Source organism: Cyrtonyx montezumae, unplaced genomic scaffold, assembly GCF_038088225.1.
Source record: "Cyrtonyx montezumae isolate F1298 unplaced genomic scaffold, pur_monq_1.0 scaffold_15, whole genome shotgun sequence".
NCBI lineage: Eukaryota > Metazoa > Chordata > Aves > Galliformes > Odontophoridae > Cyrtonyx > Cyrtonyx montezumae.
The window spans coordinates 9,654,041-9,667,008 of NW_027071881.1; the positions used below are offsets into that span (position 1 = coordinate 9,654,041).

Sequence of the window (12,968 nt, forward strand, 5' to 3'; positions counted from 1 at the left end):
AGTATAGACCCTGTGGGCACATTCAGCACAGACCTGCCTGTTGATTGCAGTGCAGGACAGAGCTGGCTCCTACATCAGGCTTCCTTAGAGGCAGACCTGTACCTTGCTTGTTGGCAGTGCCAGACAGAGCTGGGAGCAGACTGTGTGCTGCCCAGATGCATCTGGTGTGGGTATCAGTAGGAAAGAAGAGGCCGTAGCGTGGATGTGGTACAGTGGAGGGGAGCTAGCAGGAGCCTTGAATTCCCATGGAGTTTTACTAAAGAGCATATTTGCCTACTGCAGGCTGGCACTGGGACCTTCCTCCACTGCCATGATCTGACATATGTGCCCTGGCAACAGCCTGTGCACAATCAGAAGCTAGCCTGTGTTTGGTGGAGCATGCTTTTTTTCTGTAAGAACCTCATTTTTCATACCTGCTCATGCAGGAGCTTGTGCCCTCAAGCAGAGGGCAGGATTCAAACCCTTTGTCTTTGCTGTACGTGTCCTTTTGAGCTTTCCCACAGAATCAAGTTCTCTCTTCTTATGCTCCTCTTTCACTATTTTCTTTGAGCAGTAACTATTAACTACCACCACTTAGCTGCCAGCCGCTCTGCCTCTGTTGACGATGATGAGGAGGAGGAAGATAAGCTACACGCAATGCTATCAATGATCTGCTCTCGGAACCTCACAGCTCCTAATAGGATGAAAGGTTTTTATCCTCCTCCCTCTGTGTCCCAGAGCTCTATTGCAGCTCGTTCCACTGATGCATACAACAGTGTTGGCATTATTACCGGGCAAAACATTTCACTCGTGCCTTGAGATCCAGAGATTAAGTTGTCTCTGCAGAGAGGCTGGTAATGTGCTCAGAACCTATGGGAAGTGGAAACAGCAGCATCTTCCCTCTGGTGTGAGCATTTGTGCTGCTGAGCAAACTGATCGTCTTTCTTTCCAGAGGCTCCTGCCCCAACTTCATAAAAGCTGGATGCTAAAGCATGTCCTCATGGGAGGAGGGAGCATTGTTCATGTTCCACATAACAAAATGGGGAGGGCAGCCTCATACAGAGGATAAGAGTCACACCATTACAGTAGCATGACTTGTGCTGGGCCAAGTCAGAAATGGAGAGTGCGTTTGCAGACAGAATAGGGAGAACAGAGGTGCAGGGAGTTAGAGTGTGAGCTCCAGGATGGTGCAAGCACGCATAACTCTACAAGTCAGTAGAAGTGTACAGGGAGGATTGGAGATGGATGCCTTTTTGTGGTGAGGTGGTTTCGTTCCATTCCTTCCATTCATAGGCAGGTGGCTTCAGGTGATCAGCTGCAGGACTCTGCCCTGCACAACTTCATCATCTCATTCTTTTCCTAAAGCCGTTGATAAGACACTGTCAGGAAGGTTAGGTATTAACAAGCATCCAGGGTGTAGTAGTGCAGTTCTGGAGACATAAAAAGTCCTTGCATCCTCAAAAGAGGAAGCTGAATAGTGTATAAAATCCATTCCCAAAGCCAAAGGCCTCCCACACAGCTACAGTTCTAAAGCTTGTAATTGTTCAGAGGGCAATTGTTCACTTGCAGTCTGGTCCACTAGTTCATGTGAGTTCGTTTCACTTCTCTATGCTTAGCAGCTTCAGTGCCACCAGACTTTTGGCCTTGGTACCTCTTGAGTGTGCATGCCAAATCCGGCCTGCTCCTGTTAAAACAAAAGCTGCTGCCTCTTGCTGTTAACAGGAATTTATCAGCAAGAACAGAAAGTTCTCTGTTATCAGGCTGTAAACTAACTGTCAGAAGTTGGACAGACAGAGAGGAAGTAGGAAGGAGAACAACTGCTTGCAAATTTGGTTATTGATTGCATTTTTTGTTCATTGTTACCATGTTTTGTTTTTTTTTCTGGTGTTTGTTCCCTCGCAAAACCACAGTATATCTGGAGTCAAGATAAGACACACCGATAAGTAGCAATGAGTTTAGTTGTAAATGATTGCCCTGGTCTGGTGGACCCACCTTTAGGAGACTGAAATTGCATCTGTACAGTGCTCAAGTTTTGTTTAGATAAGATATAAATGTGTATTCAGAGAGACTGTCCTGGTAGATCACTCTCAGGTGTAACCCACGAGAGTAACCCTTAACAGCTGAGAAAGCCCAGCCCAAGTTAACAGAGATTTCATGGACAGTGTGGATGGGAGGAAGCTCCAAAATACGTTGCTCCCCTTGAAGAAAGATGCTGCTTCGGAAAGTTCCTCTGTATCTTAATTGATCACTTCTGGATGTGAGTGATAACAGAAAAGGAAGAAGGTCTGACACTGCTGTATACACTGATAGGAGACAAATGCTGTGACCTAAAACAGAAGGAGCACAATTCAGTCTTTAGTCAGGCCATGGCAATTCTAAGTCATCCTACTCAAATGACTGTCAGATAACTGCTCGTATTTTTAATCTCCAAGGTAAGGGGACAGCTAGGATTGTGCCTGCTGTTTGAGTAGTGATTCTTGCTGAAGTAGACTGGAATGACTGTTGTCTGTCCAGCAACATCCCTTTTAAATAATGACAACGCTGTTGTAGCAGGTTTGCTGGCCATTTGCTTTTACATTTTGCAACATGCTCAACTTTTGCATGTAGCTGAATTTACAGATAACACCACTACAGTTAAATAAAAGATGCTGTTCACTCTAATTCTTCATTAATTCCAGTACCTTTCATCTGAATCTTTAGGTTCTGTGGGGTTCTTTTCTTTGTTCTCTAAAATATATATACCTATAAATTAAAGCTGGAAAACCCACTCTTTTTTTTTTTTTGTCTGTGGAGGGGAGGCAAAAAACATCTAAAAATGTTTTCCCAGTCATTTTCATTTGAACCAAATGAGAAGCTGCAATAAATACTGGGTCATTCAGCTCCTTCCTGAAGAATTAAGGTGAAGAGCATTTTTTCATCACACTTTGTTTTGTGAAGTGAAATACACATGACTGCTTCCGCATGAGCCTGTGCTTTTTCTGTTAACAAATGGTTTTACTCCCACTTCTCCCTCACCTATGCCCACTTTTTAATAGGCACTACTAAAATGCTTCCTGCTACCTCAATGTAAAATGCATGAGATGGTTTGGATTTGCCCCTACTACCACCCAATGAATGTATGTCTTAAAAGCACGGCCCAGGGGACTGGATTTTGCTTACAAATGTTAATTCAGTGGCATACAGTATTATGGCATTTGCCTTAATTTTAATCATGGGTGAGCTGAAAGGCCAGTTATTTATTTATTTATTATAAAACAAGGAACCCATATGCTCAAATGCCAGCTGGAAAAGGTGAAGAGCTGAAGCCAAGCTTTATAGAGGCAACTGGTGACCTTTTTGTGTTGCCTTACTGAAGCTGGTTATAAAAGCAAACGGATTTGGTGGTGACTCAAGAAGCTGCACTGTACTGTTGGATCACATTTTCCTGCAGAATTTCCTCCTTTTGCAAACGTGTTATTGATACTAGTAGGACTTGAACTGTCCTCCTGTGCTCGATACTTTGGGATCTGGTTCTCAGGAGGGGGGAAGAAGCATCTTCTGAAAATAACTGAATCGATTTTGGTTTCTTTTTATGCTGAAACTTCCACTCTAGCTGAACTAGCAGTTGCATGGCTGATTCCAGGAGTTGCAAAGTGAAATTCTAAGACCTGAATCAAATAGAAGTTCAGGCTAGATTATTTCTTCTAGCTGTGAATGATATTAGCGTTGCACAGGAACCAGTTTGAATTGTTAATGCAGCACCTGCTTCTGCTCTCTTGAAATATGGGCTGGGATGTGTGCATGGGCAAAAAAGGGGCAGTGGTGAAGGGACTGGCCTCAAGTGAACGTGCACAGCATGCTGCTGGTTTAGGTTAAGGTCAGAGCAGTATTTCTGAGGTAACTAAGATGGTGCTCTCCCCTTTGTGGAATCAAGGTTCAGAGCCTGCTGAGAAGTAAAGCATGAAGCCATCAGGAAGCACAGAAGGAAGAAAGGGAAGGATGAGTAAGAGTTGATGGCCTGCTCTTTTGTTTCTTTTTTTTTGTTGTTTTTTTTTGCCTAGACACCGGTGAAATGATAGAGATGCAAGGGTTTGGGGCAAACTTGCTTTCGTGGCAGCTGGAGCACTGTAGCCAAGGCTCCTCATGCATCTCCTGTTCTACAGGCAGCTCTCCCTATGATATACCCAGCTGCTGCAATTGCATCCATGACAGGTAAGCAGGCTGTGCAGAGAGCTTGGCTGGGGAAACTTGTGCCACAGTTAAAAGCAGCAGTGTTTTATGGGTTTCTGCAACAGAGATGGGAGAATAACATTTTTAACAGTTTGCAAATAACTTCTGACCCAAAAAGATGGAGCAAGAAACGTAATTTATTGGAACTAAACTATTAAGATAGACTCGTATTTTGACAAAAAGTTTGCAGTTAATGTGGGATTTTTGTGTAGTTTAATGTAATTCAGCTCTAGAAGCATGTTCTTTAACAACTAATTACAACTGTCACAAAGGGCAACAACTCATCTGACCTTTACAATGCACTGAAGCAATTGTAGCTAAAGGCACTGGATTAATCTGTCTGGGGACAAAATTCTAGTGGGAATATGCTTTTTAAAATTTTATTTCTAGTTGTTCCTTAGTGAATTAAATCTTAGTGCAGTGGAAGAATCCCTACGTGAGCATCATGGGGATCAGCGTAAAGTTCATGATGATTTCTGCCCCTGTGACCTATCATGTTCCCATAATGTATCTCCACAGGACTCCATTAAAGATGCTGTGTGAAAGCATGAAGAGGCAAATCGTTTCCAGAGCCTTTTATGGATGTAAGCAAAGCTTCTTAGATCCAGTCCCTGTGAGGCCCGTATGCTTACCTAGAAAGGATGTAATACGTGTTTTTAAAAAGGAACCCAAATTTATTGTGAATCAGGTTGGCTCAGGACACTGCATTGGTTGTGATGCAAGTATCATAGCTTCATAACTCAATTATTTGTCGGTTTTAATGTAGCAATGGGAGAAGCAATGCTTAGTGAAAACAGAGTGCAGTTTTGTGTTGCTGTATAATACTCGACTTGGGTTTTACTTGTCAGTGTAAGACTGGTTTAATCTTTGGCTCCATTGCAGTTTATACAGTACAAATGCAAATTTACTTCAGGTAGGAATATTAGTGGCAACTTTAAAACGTCCCAGCTTGCTCCTGAAGAAGAGGCTGCTGATTCTGTATAGATTCCTTCATAGAAGTTTCCCTCCTCCCCCAATCTCAGGGCTTGCCTACTGCCGCCATTTGTCAACAGTGCGAACACATCTGTCTGCCCTGGTGAACCACACCATTGTCCCACCTGACAAACCATCCAGTGCTGCAGGAGGCCTGACTAAAGAGGTCTGGAGCAAGTACCAGAAGGACAGAAAAGTAAGCCCCAGAATGCCTTCACGATGACTAAACTAGCTCCCATACACTGATGTGAGCATGGTATCCTTAGAATTGTTTGTGGGAAGTATTGAAAGCGCTTTCTGGTCTTCCCAGGATGACTTCTCATGGTAGGGAGTTAATTTTTACACTCTTTTTTATCTTTTGCTTCTCTGATAACAGCAATGCTATCAATGAAATCCAAAGCAGTCGATCTCATGATGATTCTAATCTACTAAAATTAGATTATTTTCATAAGAGACACAACTTTCTTAGGCTGGATTTATTAGACGTGGCTGTGTTTCACTGTCTCTGTAGTTGGAATTGACTCTATATGAGCACTCCTGAGGAAAGTAAAGATGTATTTTTTTTCTCCTAACTGCTGCAGAATTACAAGGAGCTGGAACTGCTACGGAAAGTTTATTATGGTGGAGTGCAGCATGAGATTCGAAAGGAAGTGTGGCCATTCTTGTTAGGCCACTATAAATTTGGCATGGCCAAAAAGGAAATGGACCAGGTAAGTACAGATCTCTGGGGGCAAGAATTATATTTGCAGAGTAATTTTTGTTTTCTAAATAGCTGAAGTGTTAGCTTCAGGCCCCTTCAGGCTGTTCCTTTGAGTTATTACATTTGCTTTAGTTCTCCCCTTCTGGCTTCTGTTCATTTTTAATGCCATCTCTCCAGGAGGATCAGCATTTCAGTATCTATCAGTCTGTCTGTCCGCAGGTGGATGAAGAGATTGCTCTTCGCTATCAGAAGGTTATGGCTGAGTGGAAGGCTTGCGAGGTCATCGTAAAGCAGCGAGAGAAGGAGTCACATTCTGCCACGTTGGCCAAGTTTTCATCGGGCAGCAGCATTGACAGCCACGTCCAGAGGCTGATTCACAGGGACTCCACCATCAGCAATGATGTAAGTGTCCCTCAGCCAGATCTCGTGCGATGCAGGCAGTGTGTGTGTGGCAGGAGCTAACGTGTCCAGGTTGTCAGCCTGGAGCTGCTTGGATCCTGTATGGAACTTAAAGCAGTAGCCCCTCCTCAATATAGCTAAGAGCAGGTTTGTATTTTGGGCAGTCTACAGCTGTTCTTAAGCAGAGCCTCGCAAAGAGGCTTTAAGGTTCACCTGCTACAGCACAGACAGAAGTCCTTCTGGTAGTAAAGCTGCACTGCTTTACAAGGCTTTTCTAATTGAAGATTGTGAAAGGGGGATGTCATCATAGGAGGCAGGTGCAAGATCGTAAATCGTATTATTTTTAGACTTACACTTTCAGTATAAAGTCTGAAGAGTTCTGAACATTTGCATGCAAGGAAGCTTTATTAATTTTGTGTCTTCTCCACTGGAGTAATGTAGTTATTTCATCCTTGTGGTTGGAGATTCCTTTGCGACATTATTGTTTACTGCTTTTCTCGTCCTTGCTGCTTTACCTGAATCTTTTTTTCCCCTTTCCTCATCCACCTTAAGGTCTTTATATCTGTAGATGAAACAGACTCAGCAGAACGAGACTCAAAATGCCAAGATGACCCTTCTTTCACTGTGGTATCTGCTGACACACCAGCAGCAGTAGCTGCTGTAGAGCAGCAGTCTGTGGAGTTCGACTCCCCTGACTCTGGGCTGCCATCCTCACGGAACTACTCTGTGGCCTCAGGCATCCTGTCCAGCATTGACGATGGGCAGAGCGTCTCCTTTGAAGATGGGGCTGAAGAAGAAACTAATGCTGACACGGAAAGGACTGATCCAGACACAGCACCTATGCAGAAAGCCAAGTCAGTTGTACCACAGCCCCAGGACTCTGTAACAGAAGGGCAGCTGTGTCCCCAGGTGGATTATTTAATGGATGTTGCTTCTGTCTGTGCTGCATCTTACACAGTAAGTCACGACTTCTGTATCATCACCTCTCTTTTTAGGGCAAATACTTACACTGGATTTCAGAAAGGATTTAATGAGCAGCCGTCTCAAACTGGAACTACAGGTGGTGGGAGGATAACCGAGGATATTTTAATCAGGAATTTGAGATAGAACATAAGACAGTTAAAAAAATTTGTCTTTGTGGAATAACGAGGAAAAGAATGTAGCCAAAAATTCTGAGGGAGGATAGGACACCAATTGTAAGATTTCAGTGTCACCTGCCATTTAACTCAAAGTGAAATCCCCATTTCATCAACTAGAACCACAGCCTACATTTAGAGCCAGGACTCCACCATCTCTATTAGCATCACTGTCAGCAGATTGGCAGTTGAGGTTTTCTTTCAGTTTTGCTCTTGGAGCTGCTGAACTAAACATAACTCTTTGTAAGGAGTTCAGGCTTGGGACACTTATCAGTGAACCGTGCACTGTATTTCAGATTTTTGGTGTTTGACGGTAATTGAGTAGTTCAGTGCTCTCTTAGATCCAAAGTATTATTTTACTATCTCTGGTTTGATGATTCTTAGAGTGAATTTGTACCTGGGAATGCTCTAAGCTCAGCCTATAGCCACTGCTGATGGATATTCTCTCCTTAGTGCCACTGACTTGTGGAGAGGGGAAAAAAAGACATGAACTCTGCTGTAGCTCCACACTCCCTGAAATCTGTCTATAAATGATATAACAACCTGCATCTCTCTGACTGAACAGCAGACCTACCTTAAACTTTTCTCTTTTAGATAGAATTGCTGGACACTGTTGCCTTAAATCTGCACAGAATTGATAAAGATGTCCAGAGGTGTGACCGGAATTACTGGTATTTTACTGCTGATAATCTGGAGAAGCTCCGCAATGTTATGTGCAGGTAGGACAGCTTGTAAACTGCATTTTCACACTTCTGTCATAAACCATAAAATATAATAATATGAAAATAATCTGCATGAAAAACCTTACTTATTAATTTAAAAGAACTTGAAAGAAGAAGGAATGGAAGGTTTGAAAGTATAGGTACAGCAGATGGCTCAAGTTGGGCTTTTTTTTCTATAGATATTGCTTTTGTGAGACAGAAGTACTTGCCATTCTGTACTAATGAGTTGGAAAAACTGAATTGTCTGAAAATCTTCAAATCTTAATGTTTTTCTAGAACATCACGCTTCCAGCAGGAGTTGTCTTATTGTCTTACATGCATGACAAAGCCTTGAGGTGAAGGCACAGCAAAAGGACTTTTTAATCCTATTTCATGCTTTCTTCTTTCTACAGTTATGTTTGGGAGCACCTGGAAGTTGGCTATGTCCAAGGCATGTGCGACCTCCTGGCTCCTTTGATGGTTATACTTGACAATGGTAGGAGGGGTTTTCTTTTGGAACATTCTGATATCCTTTGGGAAACCTCTCTGTAATGGCATTTCAGAGTTGTATGTTTTAAGGCCGGCTCACTAGGAAAAACAAACCCTAAGCTCTTACCTGGGTTTCCTCTAGATGAGGTTGTTGCTGAAGTGACAGTCACGAGTCTATCAGAGAGTCCAGTGACCATCTTAATGACCAACTTCCAGATTAAATTCTGATGGCGTTTCTAAGCAGCTGAGTTCCTGCAGCTGCTGAAGCTGGAAAGCCTCAAGCTGTGTTGCTTTGAACCATAACTAAGAAAAGTAGTCCATGTTCAGTTACTGTCTTCCATTCCATTTAAATACTGATGATGGGGGCGAGGGGACAGCAAAGGGGAAAACATTTTCTATTTTTTGCCCTGCTATACATTGCTTTGGGTCAAGGAAGGCAGAAGACTTGCAACAATTAAGTGTTCAGCATTATATGCATTGTATCTGCAGATCAATTGGCTTACAGCTGCTTCAGCCACCTGATGAAGAGAATGAGCCAAAACTTCCCCAATGGAGGTGCTATGGACACACACTTTGCCAACATGCGGTCTCTAATCCAAGTGAGTCTTTTTGAATCCTATTTGAAAAAAAATGAGATTGTTTCAGAGTCTGAGGACTGCCTTGATGCCACAGCAAAGGGCAGGACCTCCACTAACAGGGGCTCCTAGCCATCTGCTACTTCATAGCTGGGGAAGATATTTCTGCACCCCCAAACTGATTCGCTCCATCACAGTAAGGAGTATGTGTTACAGCAGGTCAGTTCAGGTTAACCTGACAGAACAAATTCCTCAAGCTTCTGCCTCCATTACACCAGCTCCACAATGAAATGACTGGAAGAGAAAACACTGCTATTTGTGGCAAAATCTTAATTTATGACAGATTTATAGACTCCAGCTATATTTATGTTTACATAGTATGCTTATTGAATGTTTGGTTGTGAGCCATTATTTGTTTTCATAAGTGGTGATTTTAAATAGTAGAGATTCAGTTAATAAAGAAGAGGGTCAGGATAGAAAAAGCATTCTGTTGAGGAGCAAGAGGATGCCACCCTTGTTATCCAGCAGCTCTTAGGAGAGCATCTGTGAGAAATGACTACAGAGGTACAAGTTTAAGGCATCTGTCAGACATTTGGCAAGTCCAGGGCACCTACAGCACTGGCATTTTACAGATGCATATTAAAAGGCAGATTTGTGTGAAGCAGCTGCTCAGAATGACTGCAGGATCAGGTGCTGAAGCAGCACAGAGGACTTCACCAGCCTCTAACCTTTGATCTTGGCTACTTTCAGACAAGATACCAACATCTGCTGTTTTACATTTCAGATTCTAGACTCAGAGCTTTTTGAACTGATGCATCAGAACGGGGATTACACTCACTTCTACTTCTGCTACCGTTGGTTCCTGCTTGACTTTAAAAGAGGTAATAATGTGTTATGCCTATGGAGTTGTGCAAAGCTGAACAGACCGATGTCTGGCTGTAGCAAAATGTTTTGATGAGGGACAGCTCAGTAGCTGTTGTACTCTGCTGAGTGATGTACTTTATATACTAGCAGGGTCTCTGGATATGCATTCAGATTCACAGCCTGTCCTGGAGCCCACACTACAACAAAATGGGCCCACCTATGCTGCCATCTGGGTGCTGCAAGTCAGGCATCTTTTTGGGGTGAAGTCACACAACAACACCCGCACTCTTTTAATTTTCAGTTGCCATACTTGTACTAATGAATGACAGGAGTTGGCTGGAAGAGAAAGGGAGAGGGAAAAGGAGGAGTCATCACATACAGTTATTTTCTGCATAAGACCTGAAAGACATTGTAGTGGGGGGTGGGGAGAAATGGTCAATTTGAATAATCAGATGCTCTTGTAATGTTTATTCCCATTTAGAATTGTTGTACGAGGATGTATTTACAGTGTGGGAAGTAATTTGGGCAGCAAAGCACATCTCTTCAGAACATTTTGTCCTTTTCATTGCCTTAGCACTTGTGGAAGTTTATCGAGAGATTATCCGTGATAACAACATGGACTTCACTGATATCATCAAGTTTTTTAATGGTAAGAGACAAATTTTAAGAAAGACACTGTGATAAACAGCAACTATCCCCAGTCTGATGCTTTTCCCTTACTCTGACAAACTGTCTGCAGTAGTTCAGTGCCCTTGCTGTCATGAAAGCCTCTGTTCATTTTAAGCTGAGAATCTCTTACCTCTTCAGTCACATTGCTTTTCATGTGGATGAAGAGCCTGGATGTTCACGTACTGAAAACCTTCCCCACAAACAGCAGTGCCCCTGTTTCCCTAAAAATACACCAAACCAAAGAAGTGTTCTGGTCTGGCAGGAGACACTTTCCACTTTCTGATCTTACTTTTACTAGGGACCTATGTAAGCGACTGTAAGGATTAGCTCTTGATGCCAGGATCTATGGCACAAAGGGATGAATTTCATCTTTAATTCTAAAAACCTAAACCACTGCCAATACTTTTGTATTGATGCTCACACTACACTAATTAATCAATGCTGATGTGACAGCAGTATCAACTAGAGAAGAAAAGTTCCTGCCCTGGGACTGTTAAAAATGCTTATCTGTGTCTTTTAGAAATGGCAGAACATCATAATGCTCAGGAAATACTGAGGATAGCAAGAGACCTTGTCTACAAAGTGCAGACGCTGATTGAAAATAAGTGATGAGGAGCAGACCTTCGTGGGCCTTGCTGTGAGCTACTGGATGGAGCATTTCTTGCACTGTAACTTCAAATGGTGTTTTAAATTGCATCTTCCATATAATGTAATAAATAACCAGATTTGTAATACTTTTAAAAATGAACTTTTCCTTCACCAGATAGGGTTTGTGTTTGATAGTCCTTGTTACACTCAACTTTGTATTTCAGAACAGAACCTTTTTGCATTCTCTTATTTCTCTCTCTCTAGAAGACTGTCTGCTTACATAGCTGAGATATTAAAGAGGGGGTATTTGACATATTAGAACACATATTGTGACTTACTGCACCTTTAATAGCACATTTTGTGCTCTGCTAGAATTTTTTGAGGAGGTAAGGCCTGATCTGATACTGAAATAGGGCAAACACTGACCTGGGTCCATGGAAGAGCACATCTGTGGGCTCAGTTCATAGACCGTACCTTGAACATGGAAGAGAAACACATATGTAGTTCCTACTGCTAAAACATTCATATTTACATTCAGAATATTTAGCAAGTAAACTAAGATTAACAACTGGGAGAACAGCCCTACAGTAACGTGGTTAGGATGAGCAGTGAAGATCTGGCAATGCTGGCTACAAACATTAGTTAGCCTTTGCTGCCTAGCTCATGCTATTGAGTATTCATGGCCTACATATGCTGCAAACTTGCCCTCATTTTACTTTGCAAACTTACTTGGCAAGTATTCTCAGATGACAAATCTGCCTAATATAGTTCAGGTTTCCTTGCTCATGTTAGCAAATCCCACGCTCTTTGCATCTGTGCGGAGTCCCATAAAGTTCAGTTCCTGCTTACAGAGCAGACACCGCAGAGCCTCACCTCCTCCAGGTTATTTACTGCAGACTGCTGCCCTCCTCCTCCTCCTCCCTGCTCTGCAGAGCCTTCTGGGAGGACTTCCCTCAGGATCCTGCAAACACAAACCAGGCGTTTGTTAACTCAAGCAAGTCTTGCTACTTGCCAGATTAAGCAGTATAAGTTGTTGCACAGGATCCATTCTGCTGTCGTGCTGTGCTGGTTTGTAGAGCAGTGCTTGCACACTCCATGGCAGTTCTGTGCCTCCTCTTTTTGTGCTTGGCTGCATGCTTTCAGTAGCAGCATATATTTTAACCCATGCTCTATAGAGAGCAAAAGTGACTCGCAGCTAGCTGGGGCTCAGTCGTGGAGCTGTCTGTTGCTATCCTAGCACTTCATCACACCGTGTACAATTTATCACCTGTACTCTTACTACTCCCCCAGCATGCATTGTTTCTGAATATACCTCTGTGTCAGCCAGAGAGGAAAGGAGCAGTTTTTAGACAGGATTAACTGTAGATTTCACAGAGTGGTGTGCCTGTGCTCCCAGAAAACTCAGTGTCTGCATTTTAGTATTCCTCCCTTTGCTACCAGAACCTCAGTGAGAAAGTTGGACTTTTTTTTCTTTCTTAAAACCTCACACAGAGCAGGCTGGGGTCCACTGAGCCTCCAGGCTACCAACAACCACAGCTCTCAGCTCTGCTCCTGAGATGTTTGTGTTATGTGGATCAGCTCAGATGAGCTCCTAAAAATCAGATTTCAAAGTATGTGCAGGGAATTTATTCCATCCAAAGCCTTCAGTCCTGGGTGCCAACTGCCCTCCTGTTATCACACAAGGAGG

The 12,968-nt window shown here is 42.9% G+C and overlaps 1 protein-coding gene across 5 annotated transcripts in view; it reads left to right on the top strand.

Moving 5' to 3' along the window:
• Positions 1-12,289, top strand: part of SGSM2 (small G protein signaling modulator 2) — a 35,195-nt gene extending 22,906 nt beyond the window's left edge. For 2 of the 5 annotated variants that reach the window (XM_065732090.1, XM_065732092.1), the window contains exons 12-24: positions 554-688; positions 4,020-4,170; positions 4,708-4,772; positions 5,211-5,356; positions 5,742-5,870; positions 6,080-6,262; positions 6,812-7,216; positions 7,990-8,114; positions 8,510-8,592; positions 9,075-9,184; positions 9,945-10,041; positions 10,506-10,673; positions 11,214-12,289. In XM_065732090.1, the coding sequence (XP_065588162.1) occupies positions 554-688; positions 4,020-4,170; positions 4,708-4,772; positions 5,211-5,356; positions 5,742-5,870; positions 6,080-6,262; positions 6,812-7,216; positions 7,990-8,114; positions 8,510-8,592; positions 9,075-9,184; positions 9,945-10,041; positions 10,506-10,673; positions 11,214-11,302 (1,886 nt within the window). In that variant the 3' untranslated portion in view covers positions 11,303-12,289. The remainder of the gene's footprint in view (positions 1-553; positions 689-4,019; positions 4,171-4,707; positions 4,773-5,210; positions 5,357-5,741; positions 5,871-6,079; positions 6,263-6,811; positions 7,217-7,989; positions 8,115-8,509; positions 8,593-9,074; positions 9,185-9,944; positions 10,042-10,505; positions 10,674-11,213) is intronic. The other 3 variants (XM_065732094.1, XM_065732095.1, XM_065732093.1) reach the window with 2 other exon arrangements.
• The last annotated feature ends 679 nt before the right edge of the window (positions 12,290-12,968 follow it).